The sequence below is a fragment of the Cetorhinus maximus genome, chromosome 7 (assembly GCF_964194155.1).
Source record: "Cetorhinus maximus chromosome 7, sCetMax3.hap1.1, whole genome shotgun sequence".
NCBI classification, from domain to species: Eukaryota; Metazoa; Chordata; class Chondrichthyes; order Lamniformes; family Cetorhinidae; genus Cetorhinus; species Cetorhinus maximus.
The window spans coordinates 39,755,864-39,780,548 of NC_135885.1; the positions used below are offsets into that span (position 1 = coordinate 39,755,864).

At 44.2% G+C, this 24,685-nt stretch overlaps 1 protein-coding gene across 2 annotated transcripts in view; it reads left to right on the forward strand.

Moving 5' to 3' along the window:
- LOC144682733 (protocadherin Fat 4-like) overlaps positions 1-23,830 on the forward strand; it is a 189,026-nt gene extending 165,196 nt beyond the window's left edge. The window contains exon 16 of one of the 2 annotated variants that reach the window (XM_078545370.1): positions 20,093-23,830. In XM_078545370.1, the coding sequence (XP_078401496.1) occupies positions 20,093-21,873 (1,781 nt within the window). In that variant the 3' untranslated portion in view covers positions 21,874-23,830. Of the gene's footprint in view, positions 1-1,490; positions 1,933-20,092 lie in introns of those variants that run through there. The other variant, XM_078545371.1, reaches the window with a different exon arrangement.
- The last annotated feature ends 855 nt before the right edge of the window (positions 23,831-24,685 follow it).

Consider the following 24,685-nt stretch of genomic DNA (forward strand, 5'->3'; position numbering starts at 1 on the left):
ATTCCCCTAGCTCTTGGTATTCTCTCCTTATATAATATGTATCTTTAAGATTTAAAAAAAGGCTGTCTTCACACTACAACAAATGTGCTGGAGTTTTGAGGTTAATGTTGTGTGATGCAGAAGAGCGGGTATAGCACTGATTCTGATAATCAAACTGAACTATCACTGAAGGCAGGGTGCTTTGAAGCATTGTTTCTTTTTGCACAATTTTACTTATTAATATATAGCAAAAATTATTATGGAATGCAGATAAAATTATTACTCTTCATTCAAACAATATTTTGTCCCCCAGAGTTACAAATGTAAGTACTTAAGTAAAGAGGCAAGTAAAATAGTGAAACAAATCATTAAAATGGGCTGGATTTCATTTTCTTTGTCAAGGCAGTTGTCCAGCTTATGAAAAAAACTGCCTTAATGTTGAAAGTATCTAAATGGCTTACTGTGTCTTAAAAAAAAATCAGGTTAACTCAAATGCTTTTGCTTCTTCATTTATAAATAAGGATAAATATAGATAGGGAGAAGCTGTTCACGCTCATAAAAGGATCAAGAACGAGAGGGCACAGATTCAAAGTGATTTGCAAAAGAAGCAAACATGACATGACAAAAAACCTTTTTACACAGCGTGTGGTTTGGGTCTGGAATGCACTGCCTGGAAGTGTGGTGGAGGCAGGTTCAATTGAGGCATTCAAGAGGGCATTAGATAATTATTTGAATAGAAACAATGTGCAAGGGAACAGGGAAAAGGCAGGGCAATCGCACTAGGTCATAATGCTCATTTGGAGAACCGTGCAGACACGATGGGCCGAATGGCCTCCTTCTGTGCCGTTAAAATTCTGCGACTGTGATAAAAAAACTCAATACACCTAGGCGACACTCCATAGGAACAAAGATGTGTAATTTTCAGAACATGAACATTAGGAATGAGTACATGCCCTAAGTGAATACTTCATAACCAAGCTGTGCCTCTCCTTGCTGCTACTCTTTTGAGTACAAATAGTTATAGTTCTCAAGGACATCAGGCAGACATGTTGAATGAGCAGCCTTTGAAAGCTAACTAACCCGAGGCTACTTATACAGTATCTGAATTGCCATTTTTGACAAGTGCATTTTTGCTTTCAAGAAGAAAGTGTCCTGTATGTCCCCAGAGTTGACAGTAACCACAAAGAACTATAATTTATGTGGGTTGAAACAGTCTTGCATATTTAGATTTCTATTTACAGAAATTTAAAGTTATTGTAATAATGTTCAGCTGAGATGCAGTGAGAAGGAAGCTAATTTACAAAATATAAAATAATAAAAAATTTAAAAGACTGAAAATAAGAAAATAATACAATATTCATCATTATAGCACCAACATTGCTGCTGATATGCTATTTAGATGCTAACTATGGTTACTAACAGTATTCGAGAGAATTTATTCCTCGTGGTTTACACAAAATGTTGTTAATTTTAGTCTGTCTGCTAAAATGTGGTCTTTCTCTCCTATACAGAGTGCCTGCCAATGAAAAGGGAGCAGCATTAATCCTCTAATTCAGCAGTGATCTACAATTAGGGAGGCAGTTAAACACTTCAAATAGAATTGGAAAAGCTAAGCCAACAGTTTATTCTGTGAAATAGCCATGGAATTGATTGTGCTGGGTGAGGCAAGCAAGCTATTCCACACAGGCTTAGAAGAGGAGGAGGCACACAATTTCTATTTATTTGGTTAATTTATTTATTCTTGAGATGTGGGTAACACCACAGTCCATTCCTTGTTGCCCTGAGAGGTAGGTGATGGTCATTCTCCTTGAATCGCTTTAATCCTTGTGCTGATTGTGCTCCCATGGTGGTACTAGGTAGGGAATTCCACAATTTTGACCCAATTTATAGGTGGTATGTACTACAATGAACTAATGGTGGAGAAGGTGGATATGTAGTCCAGACATAGGTGCTAATCAGGCAGATTGCTTTGTCCTGGATGGGGGGAATCTTCCTGAGGGTTGTTGATGATGCATCCATCCAGGCAAGTGGTGTGTATGTTTTTGCACTCCTGACTTCAGCCATGCAGATGCTGGAAAGGTTTTGAAGTGCAACTCATCAGAGGGTACTCAGCCTTTGGCCTGATTTTCTAGCCATGGCTGGTCCAATTAAGCTTTTGCTCAATTGTGATGCCAATATGTTAATAGTGGGCCAGTGAAGATTGGGGGAGATAGTGGGACTTTCACTTATTGGAGCTGATCATTATTTGTGTTACAATCTTTGTAGAGACCAATAACCTTTAGAAAGATAAATACAACTTCCAGCTGATAGCTGAAAGGATGACATGACAAGATTGCATGCTTTAAGACTTTTACTGTAACAAACAGACTAAAAGCAATATTAACCAAACACTATTTTTATAGGTAACTTAACCTTTCAACTACAGAATAGAACTTTCCCATTTTACTTTTAACACAACTGGAAAATCCCACTTCATAGACATATTTGACACTTGTCGCTTAGGTAGTCATTCAATTTTCTCAGACCCAGTCCAAAGTGATTCTTAGCTCCTGAGGGTTTACTTCTGATGCTTTCCTTTCCCAGCCTGGCAGCTTTTAACCCCAGAACTGAGTTTCAGGGTGAGGATTTTTCCTAGAGATTCTCCTCCTATTCCCCTAACCCTTCCAGCCTTGTTTCAAATTTTCACGAATTTGGTCTTTTCAATCCAAGTGGGAGCTCCCACCTTTTTTCATGTTCAGTGACCCATAGGGACTCTCAACCTCTAGCTGCGCTCTCTCTCTCTCTCTCTCTCTCTCCCCCAGATCTTGGCAGACTAATCTGCCTGTGAGTTTGTGATTTTCTTTTTAGGAAAGCTTGCAACCTGATCGCACAATGGCTTTGTAAGGACTCTTCCCCTCTCAAAGTCCATCTCCATGGCAATGTAAATCCAGTTGGAATTCCGATTAGCTATCTGTTAGATCCCAACTCTATTCTATATTGAAAATAAGTGGACAGTTTAAAGCATAACTGTTTACAACAAGCATTCTTAACACCTTCCTGAGACTTTGGAGACTAGCAGTCCAATGATTGTAAGCACAGATGCTGGTGCCATTGTTTCCAAGTCTGAACACCTTCCAGTTTCTCTCTCCAACAAAACAACCCAGGCCTCCCTTTAATCTTTAACAACCACATCACCCTGTTGTTAGGCAGACTTCAGAAAAGGTCATATGTGCCCCTTCATTTTTTCCTAAATTAAATACACAGCCCTGAAACATAACAATCTTAGAAACATCATATTTGCAGCACTTGCCACTTCTTATGGTAGAAATATTATCTTTCACTTCTCAGTCCAAGGCAAAGGCTCCTGAGTCCTAATTTAGTCATGGGGGCTGCTTTGGTATCAGAGGAGTTATGAATAAAGCTAAACACTGTAGAGTTATCAGTGAACAGTATCCTGTGGCTTTGCGACGGAGGGGAGATTATTGATCATCAGTTGAAGACGGATAAGTAAATAACCAAATGTCCTGGTCTACAATGATTGGCTTCCAACTACCACAACCATCTTTTGTGCTATCTACAAGTTCAGCCATTGACTGGCACTTATAAGCCTATTAATCTCAGCTTTGCTAGAAGCCCTTGATTTTGAAATATTAAGTTGAATGTTGCCATAGATGTTTACAACATAGATAGAGACCGTTTAGTCTTTTGCATGCTTATCAGCTGTTGCTAAAATATTCCCAAATTAAGCAACGGTCCTGTTCTCTACTCATAGATTTAAATCTTCGTCTGCTTAAAAGATGTAACCAATATTCCCTTAAAGTATGAAATGGCCTCTACTTCATCCATGACCTATGGCTAAGTTTTCATGCTCCTACAATCCTCTACATAAAGAAATTTCTCCTAATATCACATTTCACCCTTTTGGTAATAATTTTAAATTGATGACCCGCCTCCACTGAAGGCTAAACCAGAAGAAATAATCTTTCCCTAATCTCTCTCTTTCAAAGCTCATAATTTTAAAAACCTCCATTAAATCTCCCTTTAGCCTTTTCTACTCCAGTAGACATGGTCATAGTATTTTAAGTCTCTCCTCATAACTAGTTTCCTATTATGGCATATTCCCCCTCCAAATCACACACCAGCCTGACTTGATCATACTGCCATTTCTTCATTATTGGATTAAAATCCTGAAATTCCTTCTCTAACACCACTATGGAAGCATGATCACCACAGGGATTATAGTGTATCGAGGAGAAGGATCACAACCAACCTCTCATGGCAACAAAGGATAGGCATCAAATATAGTTTCCCACATCCAAGGAACAATGATAATTGTGTGCTTCCTCCTTTTGGCCACTGCAGAGTAGCAATGCTAGTCCTGCTCAACAGAGCTGGAGAAGGCCTCATTCTCAGCAGCAGTGTCTCCTGAGCTACCCCTCACATCAACTCCTACACCAGTACTCTATTGTTAGGTACATCATTATCTGTAGCCACTTCTACATCACCCTTTACTCCAGCCTTGTGCTTGAGAGTAATTGAGAAATGATGGCGCTTCCTCAGAAAGGACTCTCCTCCTCTGAGGTTTCTTCAGGGATCTGTGGCTGTATGAGCAGAAAAGTGTTTAGTGGTACAGGGAAGCTGCACAGTTAGAGAAGCTATGCATCATGTTGTAATTTGATGTAGCCAAACTGACTGACTGAGTGTGTTTTTAGTACTTAATGAGGGGTACAAATAATTATCGGAAACCAGATTCAGTGCAGCCCCAGTCTCAAAATAACTGATGTACACATTTCCAACAATTTCTGTAGCTTACTCTTCCAGTTTGTTGAGGATCATAAGATTTAGTGGTCGTCCCTGGATCTTCCTCCTCCCTCACTAATTTTGCACCATTCTGTCCTGCAGAAAGAAGGGGTGAGAGATGGTGAGTGGCTACTGAAACAAGAGTGAGATGTGTGGAATTTGTGATGATAGTGCATATACTCAGAAGAAGAAGCAACATTCATGCAGGATGGGGACATATTGAATAGGAAAGTGTGAAGGGGGTGAAATGGGGAAGGAGTCCTGAGAGAAGCTTGTGATTGTGTAAAGGCAAGCAAGGGAAAGGAGAACATTGCTAGTCAGTGGCATATGAAGGAAGCAAAGAAGAAGTGTATGCAGTGTTACAATCTGGCTAGTGACTGTTAACGTTGAAAAACAAATCTGAATACCTCAATTTAACCAACAGAACTATGCCATAAGACCACTTTTTTAACAAAACACAAACTTTATTGTATATAAAACACGTAAACAAAACAAGCACTATTAGCTTAACACTACGATTTATAACTACATATGTTATGCACTCAGATTTCTTCTTACTTCGCCCAAGAATTCTCTTATAAGATACGTCAATCTTAAAGTTACTTCTGTAGGGACTGCCCATAAAGAATTCTCCTCAGCTCCACCTATTCTCTGATGTAACATTTTCATTTACCATCTCTTAACTGTGGATCCCTTAGTCCCTTGTCCTGGTTATTTTTCAATACTTCCAATCTGATCTGCTTGTTGCTTTCTTTGCCACAAGATTCTGTGAGACCCACTACAGATTCTTACACTAGTTTCAAACTTGGCAATTTTCCAGCTTCTGTTCCCTCATGAAATTCAAACTGAGATTAAGTCCCACCCACATTCCATGCAATAAATGATGAAGTTAATTTTTTACTCTTACAGTGCAGGCCTAGCTAATTATCATTTACTTTGGCTATCTCTTAGTGAGCTGCAAACCACACAAGGTCCAAACTGCAACTAACTCTCTCAGCAAAAACACACAGGTAAATTGAAATTGAGAACTTCCCTAAACTCCACCCATCCCCATAATGACATTGCCTGCTCTGGGCTGTCCTCAAACTAACCTTTGGGTTAATTATCCATCATTTATAATTTTTTCTTTGATCTGATGAAGTAAATTGTTTTTACATCTTTTCATGGTTTCCTGAGAGCTTTTAAACTTATTTAGCTCTAACTCCCAAAAGAAAAACATTTCTCTGGACTGCCATTACTGCAAGGGTTCAGACATCATGGGTGGAATTTTCCATTCTGGAGACTAAGTGCGATGGTGGGCGGAATTAGCAGCGAGTTTCCCACTGATTGCCGGGTCAGGCTCTCATGTCCAATCTTCTGCTTGAAACCTTATTAATTATGCATAGACAAGCTGCTCACTGAATCATGTGGCAGGGTGGGCACTGATTCATCTGCCCACTGTCACCTCATGGGGTCAAATTTCCTGGCGCCATATTTAAACGCCACCAATTGGACACACAATTACTCTCTGCAGCCCAGCTGTGTGGTTGAATGTGCCAGAAGTGGGTGCAAAGAGCAAAAAGAGTACGCCAAGGTACTCCAAGTACTCCATGCCTCCCTGGAGGCTTTAATTAGAGGTGCCCACCAGTATTGGATGGTTATTTTTCTAAGGGATCGATCTAGGAGGTCCACCGACCTCACCTCACCGGTCTGGGAGGGGATTGTGAAGGAGATCAGCGCCGTGGGCAACCACCAGAGAAATACCATTCAGTGCAGGAAGAGGATGAATGATCTCATCCGCTCCACCAAGGTAAGTCAACTTTCAACTCACTCCAAATTCACATTCTCATAATGGCATTATGCACTCAAAACATCACACAACTTAGGGATCTCACACAATATTAGCGGGGACTATATCAGCATTAGAAGCCTGTTCACCAGCATCTCATCTATCATGCTGCACAAACAGCATCTTCAGCCCTTACTGGAGGGGGGTCAGTGCACACAGTAAGCCTGCATGCTTTCCAATCTCTGTTCCATCCCTTCTCATCACATTCCATCCATTTGTCTTCAAACAGGCCAAGCTTTCCCACAACAAGCGGGAGAGATCCCAGACTGGAGGAGGGACGGCCAACATCCAGGAGGTCTCCAAGTTTGAGGAGAATGCTGCCAAGTTGGCAGGGGAGGACAGAGATCGCTCCTGTGGTGAAGGCAAGATTGGCCTCTCCCAGCAAAGCAAGTACGGATGAGCCCTCCGAGTTGATCACATCCTGACATTCACAGTGAGTGACATGCAGTGTTGCATTCAGCTTGTTCATTAACTAAATCTATCTTCTCTCTCTTACAGGCAGCAGCAGGTCCAAGCAGACCAGCACAGGCAACATGAGCCCCAGTCCCCAGCCCGCCTCAGAGGAGGAGGCTGAGGAGCTAGTTGAAGAAGGCCCGACACTGCGATCACCTGCACCCTCCTCCACTGCAGTGGCACACACCCCGGTGGGTTACACGTCTAGATTAGGCTCAGGATCATATTCAGGGGAACACTTCACTGACATGTCTCCACTGCAGTTGGAGGCAGTAACAGCCCAGGTCTCTGGCAGAACATCAGGTAGAGTTGCGAGAGGCAGTCAATAGACTAGAACGAAGGATGGAGGAGTCTGTCTGTGTTCTGTCAGATGTCGTGGCTCCAACATGCGAGAGCCTCAAGGACACTGTGGGAAGGGCGGAGGTCACTTTGGAGATTTTGGCCCAGCAAGCTCTGCTGGATTTCCGCTTGGACCTACACTCCATCGCTCCAGGCATAAATGCAATCCATCAGTGGCTAGGTGAGAGGGGGGCAGAGCACCTCAACCTCATTTCTCCTCATGGAGTCAGCAGGGGCCCTCGGGCACCGGTAGGGAGAAGGACAATCAGCTGGACACCCCAGGACCATCCACTCAGTTGACTCCGAATGTGTCCAGCTGATCCCAAGCCCCTCTGCCTGTGACCTCCTCACCTCCAGCTACACAGGTGGAGGAGGGTGCATCTGCCCCACATCAGGACACCCAATGTGAGGCAGGACCCTCCAGGCCTCGATCCTTCAGAGGACACCTGCCAAAGTCATCAAAGACAACAAGGTGTCGCATTCAGCAGGCTGCCTCCACCTCTGCAGTGAATATTAGGGATGCACCAAGGCAGGGTTAGAAAGATTAAGAAACATTGATATCACTTCTGGCTAATGGGTGTTCACTCATTGTTTCTATCATACACCTTTGGAAATACATTTGTTGCTCCCGATAATGGTCTCGTCATTTGAATGCATTGTTCATATGCATCTATGTGCCCTTTTAGTACGAGATTGACCTAAGCTCCCACTCCGTGATCACTTCCTTTTATGAACCTCACATTTACGTGATATCTCGCTGACTCATTTAAGTTACCTGCCCAATGTGTAATGTCAGGGAGATGTGTCAAGTTATTTATTGAAAGTGACTGCAAATTGCGTCATGAACTTTTATTCCTTTCAAGACACCACAGAGTTATGTGTACTCAATTGCCTTGAAGGGTTACCAGTAATGTTGACTGACCTTCAAATAGCTGTCTTCATTGTTAGTGCCGGTGCAGGACCTGCAGCCATGGTGATCTCTCCATCCATGTCAGCATCTCTGTGGCCACAAGAAGTGTCTCATTCAGGAGGCCACGATTGCATCAAGTTCAGTTGACACAGGGTTTGTGCTGGTGAGCTGCCTTTCACTTTCCAGAGCGGCTAACTGCAGCTTTGGCTGCTGACCTTCTCAAAGGTTAGGGCCTGGTGAAACCTGACAGCTGGAGATCCAAGGCCGAAAGCTGAACTTGCTCTTGACATGAGTGGTTGTAAAGGCCTTTCAGATTACTGGCATGCCACTAAGGGACAGGGGAAATGCGCTCAGGTCCTCTTGCCTGCACCTTACTCCTCCTGGCTATCACTGTCTCATAGGCACATCTTCCACATCGAGCTCTCGTGGAAGCTTACCACCATCTTCCTCCTCAGCTTCATGCCCTTCCAGGTCTTCAACATCTGAGGAGTTCTCAGTCTTCTCCATGTCTCCCTCTGCAAGTCATCTCTCTTTTGAAATGCCAGGTTGTGCAGGGCGCAACACACCAGAATTATGCGGGATACCCTCGGTGGAGAATATTGCAGAGCCCCACCTGAGTGGTCCAAGCATCGGGAGCGCACCTTTAGGATCCCGATGGTCTGCTCTATGTTGGATCTTGTTGAGTTATGCACGGCCGTTGTATCTCACCTCCGAGGCACTTTGAGGACGACACATGGGTGTCAGGAGCCATCTTTTCAGCGTGTACCCCTTATCAACCAGCCGCCAGCCCTGTGAGTGCTGCCGCCCTTCAAACATCTGAGGCACTTGGGAGTGACTCAGGATGTAGGAGCCGGGGAACTACCCGGGTACCTGGCACAGGCATACATGATGTGCTTCTGATGATCGCACACCAGCTGAACGTATATGGAGTGGAACCCTTTCCTGTTAATGAACATCAGGGGCTGCTGCCCTGGAGCTGTCAAAACCACATGTGTGCAGTCGATTGCACCCTGTACTCCAGGGAAGACTGACCCCAGAAACCTAGCAGCCTGGCTAGTTTCATCGAGTGTGAACTTCACATAATGATAAGCCCTACTGTAGAGTGTACCTGTCATCTCCTTGATACATTTATGTGTTAAAGACTGAGAAATGCCACATAGGTCCCCCGTGGATCCCTGGAACATCCCGCTGGCATAAAATTTGAGTGAGTGGTGATCTTCAGGGGCACTGGCAGTGGATGTCCTCCCAGTCCACATGGCATTAGCTCCTCCCACAGAATGTGGCAGATATAATCCACCATAAGAACATAAGAAATAGGAGCAGGAGTAGGCCATTTGGCCCCTCAAGCCATCTCCGCCATTCAATAAGATCATGGCTGATGTGCCCCAGGCCTCAACTCCTCTTTCGTGCCAACTCCTCATAGCCCTCAACTCCCCGATATTTCAAAAATCTATCTATCTCCCCTTTAAATACTTTCACTGATCTAGCCTCCACAACTCTGGGGTAGAGCATTCCAGACATTCACTACCTTCTGAGTGAAGAAACTCCTTCGCATCTCAGTTTTAAATGAGTGTCCCCTTATTCTGTAACTATGTCCCCTAGTTTGAGATTCCCCCACTATTGGAAAGATCTTCTCAATATCTACCCTGTCAAGCCCCCTCAGAATCTTGTATGTTTCAATAAGATCACCCCTCATTCTTCTAAACTCCAATGAATAAAGGCCTAACCTGTTTAGCCGTTCTTGATAAGTCAACCCTTTCATCCCAGGAATCAGCCTAGTGAATCTCTTTTGAACTGCCTCCAATGCCAGTATATACTTTCTTAAATATGGGGACCAAAACTGTACACAGTACTCCAGGTGTGGCCTCACCAACACCCTGTACAGTTGTAACAAGACTTCCCTATTTTTAAACTCCAACCCCCTCGCAATACAGGCCAAAATCCCATTTGCCTTCTTAATTACTTGCTGCACCTGCATGCTATCTTTTTGTGTTTCACGCACAAGAACACACACATCCCTCTGTGCATTTTTTTGGGGTCTCCATTTAAGTAATAGTCTGCCTTGTGATTTTTCCCACCAAAGTGCATGAATTCACACTTTCCTGCATTAAACTCCATCTGCCAAGTTTTTGTCCATTCACTCAACCTGTCTATATCCCCTTGCAGATTCCTTATGTCCTCATCACAATATGCCCTCCCACCAATTTTTGTATCATGTGCAAATTTGGATACATTACACCCTGCCCCCTCCTCCAAGTGATAAATATAGATAGTAAATAATTGAGCTCTAGGACTGATCCTTGTGGCACTCCATTAGTTACGTCTTTCCAAACTGAAAAAGACCCATTAATCCCGACTCTCTGTCTTTTGTGTGATAACCAACCATCAATCTATGTTAATACATTACCCCCAATACCATGAGCTCCTATCTTGTGCAATAGCCTTTTATGTGGCATCTTATTGAATGCCTTCTGGGCACATCTCTTGACAAATTTAGACACGTGCGGCACTGTCTCCTGCTCACTTCCAGATAGGAAAGATGGCTTCAGTAGACCCTTGGTCATGCGAGTCACCTCTGTGGGATGGGTCTGACTTCCTCATCCCCTGAGTGTTATTGGGGGTCCCCGGGACCATGGACCTCGGGCCTGGCCTCTTCTCGAAGCTGTGCTAGGCAGCTCTGGGCCCTCCTGCTCCTCCTCAATTGGATCACTGCTATCAAGAAGGTAGCATTGAGCACAGGCTCCATCATTAAACCCTCCTCCTCCCTGTGGACTGATAGATGCAAGAGATTAATAAATACCAGGCAAATATAGTAGACCTCCCACATGCAAATAGAAAGCCACTGTCGTGCCCGAGAGCTGCGTCTGTGCTACTTGCCTTTCCGTGATCCAGCGTTCAAGCTGAAGCACTACCTCACAGATCTAGGTGACCAAGATGCCCCCCAGATACTTGACATCTCAATCCCTAAGAGGTTGGAAGAAACTTCAGCGCATCCATGATAGGTTCTACCTTACCCAATGCACTCCTGTGTCTGATCTGGTATACTGATTATGCCTAACCTGCACTTTTGGAATGATTAGGTGCCCTTTGGCGAGTCATGCCAATTGCAGAAAGCACCTTAGAGATATTCATTGGTCATCTTGCAGATTTCCAGCAGCTGTGCTCCCTTCATGGTTGGCTGCATCTCCCATTCTCACATTCCTCTCTGTTAATGCTCACATTGATCTACTTTATTGTGACCTCAATGAGTCCTGCACTCTCAAGTTAAAGTGCTCCAAATGTCAGTGCTTCCAATTGCACCTTCCCAAAGCACTCTTCCAGACTTCTATCAGCTCAAAGTTCATTTCAGTGTTGTTACTCTAAACAGCTTGAGGGTGTCCCCTGAAAGGGCTCCTGAGTCAGCCATGGGCTTCTCCCACACTGCCTCAGATCCCCATCATGCAGATTCTTTTCCAGTTTTGAGTTTAAACTGCATCATAGCTTTGAGGCCTCAAGATGGTGGGGCGCCATTTTAATTTTGAGACCAGCTTCGACCCTCCCCCGTCAGTGTCCGGGTCCCTCTGATCTTCCTCAAACCTCACAGTATGCTGGTAGAACTCCAGTGATTCTCCAGCATCCCCCAGTAACCCTGAACCCCGTAGTTATTGTTGTGGACATTCCAATCCTCCCCTCTGAATCCAACACTGGACGTTCCCATGCCCCACGTGGACCTCACCTCTCCTCATCTTGAGGCTGTGTGCATGGTCAAACACAGAGGCAACCCCCCCCCTGCCAAAACGAGCTTCAAGTACCGCCTCCCACCCCTTCATTACGTTTTCCCCATTTACAGTCTGTAGATGCCTCCCCTGACCATGACATCCCATCTGCAGTCCAGTACCGAGCCAGACAGCCCCGTCACCCCCGAGTGTGAGACAATGACCATGTCCTGCACACCAAGCTGTGCCTAATCCCCATTGAGCACACAGGCCTTGCCCCTGCCTGGTGCGGGAAGATGCGTACATGTCATACATCACCCTGTAATATGGCCAACGAAGCCCCAGAACCGCGTTTAATCTCTCATCCTGACTAAGTGGTCCACAGTTAGTCCAGGGACTTTGACTGTCTTTCACTCAGCTCTCCGGTTCCCACAGGAGTGGCTACAAGACTGTTAGACTGTTTCCCCACTGAGCCTCTGTGCAACTTGTCCCTCTTGTGCAGCACCACCACCCCCCCCCCCCCCGCCCCCCCCCCCCCGCTCTCCCAACCCGAACACCACTCATGGGTCTATGTGCAACCCTTGCCTTACGTGCCACAATAACCCCTTACCTTTCCTACTCCAGAGCCTGCGTGCATCCCCTCTCATTCACGCAGTCCGGATCCCACCCACACCCCTTCTGTATCTGCATTCCAGTATTCCGTATTGGGCTGCAGCTTCCCCACCCCCAATTTTCCCTCTGCCCTTGTGCCCCCTACCCCCCCACCAAACACCACCATATCCCTTCACTCTCATGTCTTAGTCTTCTTCTCTGCCCCCCTCCAACCTCATCATACCCCCTCCACCCTCATGTCTTAGTCTTCTCAGCACCCCCTCAACCCCACCATACCCACTTCATCCTCATGTCTCCATCATCATCCATGGCACCCACCAAGACCAGCCCAGCTCAACGCCCACAGCACCCGCCATGACCAGCCCAAGCATAAACCCCCACTAGTGTGTGCTACAATGGCATCGCTGAGGACCTGGAGCAGCACTATTGCAGGTAGACTCCGGATGTTACACTCACTTCAAAGTCACAAGTGAAGTGAGAGTGGACAGCTGCACATTGTGAATGACACCAGTCTAATTTCCCACTGACTGATGTTGCACTGCAGGAACTCACCAAGGCTCCCTAGACAGCACCTTCCAAACCCATGACCACTACCATCTAGAAGAGCAAGGGTAGCAGATAGATGGGAACACCACCATCTGGAAGTTCCCCTCCAAGACACTCACCACCCTGACTTGGAAATATATCACTGTTCCTTCACTGTCGCTGGCTCAAAATCCTGGAACTCCCTTCCTGACAGCACCGTGGGTGTACCTACACCACATGGACTGCAGCGGTTCAAGAAGGCAGCTCACCACCACCTTCTCAAGGGCAATTAGGGATGGGCAATAAATGCTGGCCTAGCCAGTGGTGCCCACATCCCATAAAATAATTTTTAAAAATTGGGAGGGGCAATATGATTCTGGTGAGTAGCGTTTTTAATAAGTATTCATGACATGGTAATGAATGCCGATGTGGTTCCCATCATGGATCAGCTGGAAATCTGACCCGCACTCAGCCCACCAGGAAAGTAGTGAGGGAAAAATCCTGACTTGTTTTCCTGCCAGTGGGATTCCAACTTATGGCCTTTCTTCGAATTTTCTGCTCCCGCCCACACAAGACCCACTGCTGGTGAGACCAGAAAATTCCACCCCATCTCTCCAGTTCCTCAGTTAAGTAAGCCCATTTTCTGTTTTATGATTTTGTCTTTCTAGCTGTTAACCTCTTAAGTAAACATGGCCCCAATCTTTTAAGTGTAATATACTTTAAACTTGCATTGATTGCATTTATCCCATGTTCTATAGTTAAGATTTTAATTCCCAAAACCAAAAGCTATACTCTAAAACACAGGAGCAATTAACTAAATATTTGCAACAGCATTTTTAATGAGAATAAGGGGTGTGCCTTTCGTCACATCTCAGGCTGAAAGAACCAACACTTGAATTCAGATTTAACTGCAAGAACATCATCATTTAATCTGCCCAGCTGGTTAACTCCCTAACATGTGCTCTCTGACCTCCAACACCGCACCCCCAGGTCAGGTGACCCCAAACGTAGGAGAGAGTGCACCTTACAGTATCTTATCCAAGTACCGTACAGTATCTAATACTAAATCCACACACACAATCATCATGACATCATTGTGCCAGGTGGTGAAGGAGATTGAAGGAATGTTGATATGTGTTGAGAGAGAGGACAATCAATGAAGAGCAGTACTCAGACTTGCAACTTTCACCAGGTCATTGGACTTCCCACCTTGTATCCAGGTCCTGGAGTGGATGAAATCTGAAATCTTTCTCCATACCAGACGGACAACATATTTAGCAGCAACTACAACCCCTGCACTCCACCCCTTTGGCTGAAGAACAGGAGTTCCTTTCCCATCTCTTCCACAATCATCTCCAGGGAAGCATCAGAAAATGTAGGGCTGGCATGCAATTCATTTCTGACCAAATGCTTTTTTTCTCAGCAAGAAAACAGCAGAGCGAATTAACTAAGAGAGGCTTGAAGAAGCATGTTCCCACTCAAAATAGACCTCTAGCTGACCTGCTGGAAAATGTTGCCTGGAAATGGAGGAGGGGGGAGGGGGTGGTTTCTGATCAGGTCAGCCAATTCAGTGGGAAACTCACTGCTGAGATGTAGCAGTTAAAGAAACCAGTCTCTGGTTTTGGCGGATGAGTTTCAAACTGAAACGGAAATTCACCTGCTGTCAACAATCAGAGTTAATATTGGGGCCTCTGCATTGCCTTATATGATTCTGTATTGGTGGTCACATGACATGTCAAACTGAGACCTAAAAATCCCTTTTGAACCTGGGTCAGATATTCGACCCTGAGTCAAGAGAGCAGATTCGGAAAAATTCCTAACTCCCCAAACCCGACTCAGGAGAAACTTCCCCGAGTGATGTGATAATGTTGGCTTGTGGAAGCAGCCAAGCAGCAGTAATAGTATCATGACAACCCTAAGGGTTATGTGAACAAAAATCTACTGGAATTGCAAGCACTGATTTTTTTTTTCAACTGCAGGCTGTCTTTTTCCAAACTTTAAAGAGCAGAGGATTTAAATGACTTGACAGCTTGACAGTTCCACAGACCTTACCTGTTTTTTATGCACTTTCATGCCTGCTCTTAACAATTCTAAAGTGGTACCTGAACCTCTCCAAAGGCATACCTGACCTCTCCAAAGAATTCTGGTGGGTTTAGACCTTGTCCTCAAATTTGAATTCCCACGGAAAGTGTTTTAGAAATTTCATTGATGAAAATTGCTTCCAACTGAAGGCAGCTGCCCTTTTAAACTTTTTAAACTGCTGCTGCCTCCATGCATCACAGATGTGTGAAATGCATCCCTCCCCCATACTCCCCGGCGAAAATGGTGGGCGACATGTTCAGGAGCAGGACTTCCGTAATTCTGGCTCTGGCACTATTTTGGCTAAGACACGGAGCTTTCCGACTTTGCAAAAATTCGGACTTCATACAACATAGATTTGTGTGTAAAGACCAAATGGAAACTTTGACACAACTGATAATAGTTGGGACTGTGTGAAAGACAGTTCTGCAAAGTTGTATTGCTCTCTCACATTGCTAATGTTGGTGATGGTGTAAGTAATGCATCGTATTTTATTGCATGGGCAAGATTTTATGTCTGTCTAGCAGGCGCGCGGCCGACTGTATCAGGTGTAAAATCTCACGCGATGACATTGGGCGAACACCCCGATGTCATCGCATGGTCTCGCAATCTTTCAGTCAGCGGGTGCGCAAGAGTCTTGGCAGTGTGCCCGCCGACAACTAAGAGGCCTATTAAGGCCCTTGAAATATTAATTAAGTTGTATTTTTTGCTGCCCGCTCAACCGTTCAGTTGGTGGGCAGCCGAAGAAGCCAGGTGGTCTTTGTATTTTTTACGAAACCTCATCCAAGGGCAAGATGAGATTACCAACGGTAAGTAAAAAACTCAAACAAATTTTTCCACTTCATTTTAAACATGTCCCTCTTCATGTGACTGAGTCACATGTGGATACATGTTTATATCATTCATTAAAGCTTTATTTTCCTTTGTCCAAATCTTCAGCTCCCTGAGGTGCCTCTGTGCCCTCAGGGAGCAATCAGCGCGCGCTTCCCCACACATGCGCAGACTTCCAGCCAGCCAGTGTGAAATCGCGGCCGGGGCCCGATCGCAGGCTGTGGTCCGTTTCATGGCTGCTCCCAGGCACGTCCACCATGCCTGCCCGACAAGGGAAAGTCCTGCCCCATGTATGGGAAACAAATTGGTTGTCGTTACAGACGACCTGAGGGGTACCCTGAAGGGAACTTGACATACAACATCTTAGCCAAAAGGAAAAAACAGTGAATGCTGGAAATCTGAAATAAAAACAGAAAATGCAGATCAGGCAGCATCTGTGGAAAAAGAAACAGAGTTAACGTTTCAGGTCAGTGAACTTTTTTTTTTATTCATTCACGGGCTGTAGGCTTCGCTGGTTGGGCCAGCATTTATTGCCCATCCCTAATTGCCCTTGAGAAGGTCGTGGTGAGCTGCCTCCTTGAACCGCTGCAGTCTGTGGTGTAGGTACACCCACAGTGGTGTTAGGAAGAGAGTTCCAGGATTTTGACCCAGTGACAGTGAGGGAACAGCAATATATTTCCAAGTCAGGATGGTGAGTGTCTTGGAGAGGAACTTCCAGGTGGTGGTGTCACCATCTATCTGCTGCCCTTGTCCTTCTAGATGGCAGATTAGTAGGAAAGACTAGGACCCGAGGGCATAGCCTCAGAGTAAAGGGAAGACCTTTTAGAACAGAGATGAGGAGAAACTTCTTTAGCCAGGGAGTGGTGAATCTATGGAATTCATTGCCACAGAAGGCTTGGAGGCCAGATCATTGAGTTTATTTAAAACCGAGATAGATAGGTTTTTGATTGGTAAGGGGATCAAAGGTTACGGGGAGAAGGCGGGAGAATGGGGTTGAGAAACTTGTCAGCCATGATTGAATGGTGGAGCAGACTCGATGGGCTGGATGGCCTAATTTCTGCTCCTATGTCTTATGGTCTTATGGCAGTGATCGTGGATTTGGAAGGTGCTGCGGAAGGACCCTTGGTGAATTCATGCAGTGCATCTTGGACACACTGCTGCTACTGTGTGTCGGTGGTGGAGGGACTGAATGTTTGTGGATGTGGTGTCAATCAAGCGGGCTGCTTTGTCCTGGATGTTGTTGAGCTTCTTGAGTGTTGTGGGAGCTGCACTCATCCAGGTAAGTGGGCAGTATTCCATCACACTCCTGACTTGTGCCTTGTAGATGGTGGACAGCCTTGGGGGAGACAGGAGGTGAGTCACTCGTTGCAGGATTCCTACCTCTGCCCTGCTCTTGTAGCAGCAGTATTTATATGGCTAGTCCAGTTCAGTTTCTGGTCAATGGTAACCCCCAGGATGTTGATATTGGGGGGGTTCAGTGATGATAATGCCATTGAACATCAAAGGGCGATGGTTGGATTCTCTCTTGTTGGAGATGGTCATTGCCTGACACTTGTGTGGCACATATGTTACTTGCCACTTGTCAGCCCAAGCCTGGATATTGTCCAAGTCTTGCTGCATTTGGACATGGACTGTTTCAGCATCTAAGGAATCATAAACAGTGCTGAACATTGTGCAATCATCAGCGAACATCCCCACTTCTGACTTTATAATGGACGGAAGGTCATTGATGAAGCAGCTGAAGATGGTTGGGCTAAGGACACTACCCTGAGGAACTCCTGCATTGATGTCCTGGAGCTGAGATAACAGACCTCCAATAACCACAACCATCTTCCTTTGTGCTGGATATGACTCCAACCAGCAGAGAGTTTTCCCCCTGATTCCCATTGACCCCAGTTTTGTTAGGGGTCCTTGATACCACACACTCTCAAATGCTGTCTTGATGTCAAGAGCAGTCACTCTCACCTCACCTTTGGAGTTCAGCCCTTTTGTTCATGCTTGAAACTAGGCTGTAACGATGTCAGGAGCTGAGTGGCCCTGGCGGAACCCAAACTGTGTGTCAGTGAACAGGTTGTTGCTAAGCAAGTGCTGCTTGATAGCACTGTTGATGACCCCTTCCATTATTTTACTGATGTTGGAGAGTAGGCTGATGGGACGGTAACTGATTGGGTTGAATTTGTCCTGCTTTTTGTGTACAGGATATACCTGGGCAATTTTCCACATAGCCGGGTAGATACTAGTGTTGTATCTGGACTAGAACAGCTTGGCTAGGGGCACAGCAAGTTCTGGAGCATAAGTCCTCAATACCATTGCCTGAATATTGTCAGGGCCCATAGCCTTTGCAGTATCCAGTGCCTTCAGCTGCTTCTTGATATCACGTGGATTGAATCGAATTGGCTGAAGACTGGTATCTGTGATGCTGGGGAGCTCCGCAGGAGGCTGAGATGGATCGTCCACTCGGCACCTCTGGCTGAAATTGTAGCAAATGCTTCAGCCTTATCTTTTCCACTGATGTGCTGGGCTCCTCCATCATTGAGGATGGGGATATTTGTGGAGCCTCCTCCTACAGTGAGTTGTTTAATTGTCCACCACCGTTCATGACTGGATCTGGCAGGACTGCAAGAGCTTAGATCTGATCCATTGGTTGTGGGACCGCGTAGCCCTGTCTATTACTTGCTGCTTATGATGTTTGGCGTGCAAGTAGTCCTGTGTTGTAGCTTCGCTGGTTGACACCTCATTTTTAGGTATGCCTGGTGCTGCTTCTGGCATGCCCTCCGGCACTCTTCATTGAACCAGGGCTAATCCTTTAATTTGATGGTAATGGTAGAGTGGGGGATATGCTGGGCCATGAGGTTACATATTGTGTTTGAGTACAATTCTGCTGCTGCTGATGGCCCATAGCGCCTCATGGATGCCCATTCTTGAGTTGCTAAATCTGTTCAAAGTCTATCCCATTTAGCACAGTGGTAGTGCCACACAACACAATGGAGGGTATCCTCAATGTGAAGACAGGGCATAATCTGCACAATGACTTTGCGGTGGTCAATCCTACTGATACTGTCATGAACAGATGCATCTGCGGCAGGCAGAACTTCATCAGAACTTCCATCACACTTTGGCTATTATTGACAATGTTAAACCGATGTTACACCCTATTTGGCAATCTTCCTGCTAAACTAAAGCCTCTTTAAACACTTCTGTACTGTCATGGCCAGGTAGCTGTACCTATTCCATGAGATCCATAATGCAGGCAGCCACTAGACCTAATGATATGTCAATTGTGCTGCCTGTCAGCATAGGTAGCCCTTTCCTGCTCTGCTGTCTTCCTCTGCCAAGTTTGTGGAGCACTGAATGCAGTTCTCCATATTTTGGAAGAACCTAGACAGTATAAAGAAAGTTTGAATATTTACCTTTAAGTGAACACTCTGAGTTTGTCATTGCAATCACTCCCTTAAAACCTGCTCCATTTGATCAAGATTAATCCTTTAATTACCTTAATGCTTGATTTGAAGGCATTTGTGCTCATATGCCATCAGTACTTTCCAAAGATCTCTTTAGTGTCAGAAAATGTATGGTAATCCAACTTGCATCATGCTTAAGACATCAGTTTCTGGGGTCGTATATTCTTGTTATTATGGCATTTAAATCTGTATTTTCTTCACAAAAGCAGGTTTGCACAGTAAGGTTGGGTTCTGACTATAAAGTTTGCTCAAGTCAGATAAGTTAACCATTAGCTGAATGCTTGGGTCAAAGATTGGTCTGACAACATGCTGTACGTGGTACCAACTATATAATTGCAAATATAAAAAGTTGTTTTAAATGAACCTTAAATTGATTGCATAACACATGACTCAGGAATGTGTCAAAAGTGGGTCATGTGAACTGGAAGTGAACATGGACAGGACAATTAATTAGTCATTCTTCTTAAGAATTGAATTTGGTCATAAGTTTAATGAATGCTACAAACTCTAACTGAATCCTGATCAAGCTAAACCTCAAGAGATTTTGCATAATGCTTGATCTTGTTGTACAGTCTGTTGATTTCTTTTTCTTTTATTATAGGCTTTAAAGGATGCATCAAAATATTCAAATACAATAATCAGGTGATGCCCTTTACTGGATCGAATGACTTAGTCGACGTACGACCAAGTGATGTCTCAGTACAGATTGGATGCAGATGGCCTAATGCTTGCTTAAGCAACCCATGTCCAACTGGAGTAAAGTGCATTGATTTATGGTTTGCATATGAGTGTCTCCCAGTTTCCTGTTTTCCTGACCCTTGTAAGCATGGTGGTACATGTCTTCCTTCTTCAGATGGCACATATCACTGTGTTTGCACACCAGATTTTACCGGATCTTTTTGTGACTTCTGCACATCAACAATTAATGACCATTCAGCCTGCCAGGAAGACAAAATTCAATTGCCACAATGGAGCATAGCGGTGATTATACTTGTTACTCTAGTAGTAATTCTTCTGATAGGTGTGTTCATCAAATATCAATGTATTACTTTGAAAAACAAGAGAACAAAAATGATTGCACTGCTCCAAAAAGGCACTGAGAACAAAGCTTTTGATGATCATGATGTTGATGGCGCAAAACATTCCAGTCCTGACAATGCTGAAAAGCAGCCAGATATCCTCAACGCAGAAAAAAGTTATCACATTATGGACGAAACATTTATTAATGCCACAGCCAACATGGTGCAGTATAAGAAATGTTATGGCCATTCCTATGACTTGGAGGTCTGTGACATTGATAATGCAAGCAGTTTAGCTTCTTCCGATATTGATGCCATTCAGTACCACACACAGTTCCAGATCAACAATGATCATTATACAAATGTAATTCTCCCCAGAAGTATGCACAATAAATCTCAACCATTTATGCCCACTGTGAATCAAAGAAACACCCAATCTCCTGTCCAAATAACTCCCAGTCAACAAAGTGTTCTATGTAAAAATCAAGTAGCAAAAGGTGGATTTGCAAATCAACAATGCCCTCAAACACGCTCATCAGAATGGTTCCCTTCATCAGTTTTATTTACAGAGCGCAAGCATTTAATAAATGATCATTACATGACTGGCTATGAAACAGAGCTTTCACACCATGGCCATTTTGACACCAACAAATCAAGTGAAGGAGTTTTTGATAATTTGACTTTTTATGGAGATGATGAGATTGAAAGGTTGCCTGATGCATCAATACTTACGCCCCGTTCCAGACCCAACAGCAGAATGAAACAGATAATCGAGAGACTTCCACTTGGCCTGACTGTGGAAGAGGTAAAAAAACTGAATGCTCCAACAATACAGAAATCTGTCAAGAACACCGCTCAAAGAATTTCACTGTCACAAGTTTCACAAAGAACGTCAGCCCAGGCAGGCCTCCCAGGCTTCCTTCCTTCCACAGATACTTCGTCTGATAGTGATTCTCATAGTTCTTTCACTTGTTCTGAGTATAACTATGAAAGGGAACTTTCCGCATTTAGTCGTTCGTCTGTGCACAAATGTAATCAACAGGATTCAGAGAGAAATATTGTCAAGGATGATAAGATTCTAAATGAATGGGAGATTAGATTACAAGAACATGAAAAGGGGTATACATCCAACTCATGTTTAATGGACACTGAAGTTATTCCTGATGAGGATTCAGATAACAATATACCGTGCGATGATTCCCCTGTCAATAGAACACATAATTGGGATAATATTTTAAACTTAGGACCAAATTTTGAAATATATGTTGAGATTTTCAAGGACCTTGCTGAACTTCCAAGTGAACCACAGAGTAAAGATCAATTTTCTGTTGCTGAAGGGAGTGATCATGAAGAATTTCTGTGATACTTAGCCCGCAAATCACTTTATGAAGAAATTTCTAATTTTTTAGTGCTTCTCCTGTATACATTTACTAAAAGTGGAATGTTCATTGAATAATTTTACATATACATATTTTTTATGATTTTGTGCGTAAGTTTTGTGTGTTAAGGAACAGTAACATTTCCGTTTCCAAAGTAAAGCCAATTCCTGTATAATCATCAACTGTTATTTACTCCATTATCAAGTTTAACCAGCTTTGAGTATAATATTCACTTGTTACCTAACCTTCTTCCATCTTAGACAAATGGTAAAATATACAGAGAAGCTATGGATTTTAGTATTTTAAGAAACATGCCATTTTGTCACCAACATGAAGGATCACAAGAACAAATTACATCATTTTTTGTACATTTCCTCAACAATGACTGAACATCAGCCCATTACTAAGATAACTGTTCATATCATTGGTATGTCTAACTAATCCTAAAACTCCTCATGGAATGCTTGTTTAAAAGAGCATTTTGAGATTTATAACATGTACACACTACAGCAATGTTAAGGTTGTAAGATTGACATTCCATCCCATTCTCAGTAGGATTTTTTAAGTGCAATATCAGGACAAGTACTTTTCCTGGTCAGCAGCTTGTGGTGGAAGCCATTTCTGCCAGTTTATCATCCCAAAGTGGATCCTACTGAATTTCCTAACAAGAATTGGCCTTTCCTGTAATCCACCCACCAAGACCTCAGCTACCTATATGTGAATCATCATCTCTCCTGCTCGTCGTCCTATATAACAATATCACACAATGGTATGCCCAGACTGAATGACACATCTGCTTCTGAAACAGCCTCATTGTGTAAGGAAGGGAAGGGTCTCATACCCATAGGCAAACAGAAGCAAGTTCGTGACTGTAGGCTAAATACAAAAAACAAATATGCAGCACAACCCAAATTTCCTGTTTTACACTGACAATGTTCTAAGGTAAATTTAAATGCCAGAATCATCTAAGACAGGCAGAAGTGAAGAGCTTTAGTAGTGATTACTGAAACTGGAAATGTGTTTTCCTGGGCAATTTTCTACCCTATACTTCCTTGTTATTGTAAGCACTGAGCTCCTTTGATTATGTGGAGGTATTAATAGCATCTTGTTTTGTCTAGTATATGGTGAAGTAACTATGTAAATAATTAGAGGGCAAGCATCTTTAATAATATTTCTACTTCTACCTCAAGAAAGATTTGGAGATCATCTCACTTCTGTTGTTCTTTGTATTTCATTTGTCCATATTTTGCCCCTGTTTGTGGCAGAGCATCCAGTGGAAGACATTATTGAAAAGTAGAATAAAATGACAAGAGCTGTCTAGTGCAGCTTTCTAACAGTGAAATTTCCAACTTACCAGCCTTTAAAAAATGTATTCTTTCACGGGATGTGGATATTGCTGGCTAGGTCAGCAGTTATTGCCCATCCCTAATCGCCCTCGAGCAGGTGGTGGTGAGCCGCCATCTTAAACCGCTGCAGTCCACATGGTGTAGGTATGCCCACAGTGCTATTAGGGAGGGAGTTCCAGGATTTTGATCCGGCGCCAGTAAAGAAACGGCGATGTAGTTCCAAGACAAGTAGGTGTTTGTCTTGGTGGGGAACTTGCAGGTGGTGGTGTTGCCACGTATCTGCCGCCCTTGTCCTACTAGGTGGTAGAGGTTGCAGGTTTGGAAGGTGCAGTCGAAGGATCCTTGGCGAATTGCTGCAGTGCATCTTGTAGATGGTACACACTTGCTGCCACTGTACGTCAGTGGTAGAGGGAGTGAATGTTTAAGGTGGTGGATGGGCTGCCAATCAAGGGGCTGTTTTGTCCTGGATGGTGTCGAGCTTCTTGAGTATTGTTGGAGCTGCAGTCATCCTGGCAAGTGGGGAGTAGTCCATCAGATAGCTGACTTATCAGACCAAGCCTGAATGTTGTCCAGATCTTGCTGCAAATGGACATGGACTGCTTCAGTAACTTAGGAGTCACAAATGGTGCTGAACATTGTGCAATCATCAGCGAACACCCCCACCTCTGACCTTATGAAGGAGAGAAACTCATTGATGGGCTTATGACAATACCCTGAGAAACCCACAGTGATGTCCTGGAACTGAGGTGATTGACCTCCAACCACCACAACCATCTTCCTTTGTACTAGGTATGACTCCAACCATTGGAGTGTTTTCCCACTGAATCCCCTTGAGTTCAGTTTTGTTAAGGCTCCTTGATGCCACACTCAGCCAAGTGCTGCCTTGATGTCACTCTCACATCTCCTCTTGAGTTCAGCTCTTTTCTCCATGTGTAGAACAAGGCTGTAATGAGGTCTGGAATTGAGTGGCCCTGGCAGAACCCAAACTGAGCATCAGTGAGCAGCACTTATAGCTGAGTAAGTCCTGCTTGATAGCACTATTAACGACCCCCTCCAACACTTTGCTGTTGATTGAGAGTAGGCTGATTGGGCGGTAATTGGTCGGGTTGGATTTGTCCTGCTTTTTGTGGACAGGACACACCTGGGCGATTTTTAAAACCTGCACTCTAATTTCCAAGTGCATTACTCCTATTTTAAATAGAATGCGTGCTAGAGATCCTCCCAATATTTATGCAAAAAAGCTGATATCCAAAGTTCTGATGATTTAGTGTGTTCGGTCCTGAAGCATTGGCACAAAATGCAGCATGAAGCTTTGCATAGAGAAATATTCACCCTGCAGGACTTCCAAAGTTTACTGCCTTCAGTGTGCTCCTTACAAGAATCAGGAAGGTCCTAGGCTGTGCTATGTGAGATGATCTCAACTGTAGTGGTAATTTGGGGTGTTTCAAGT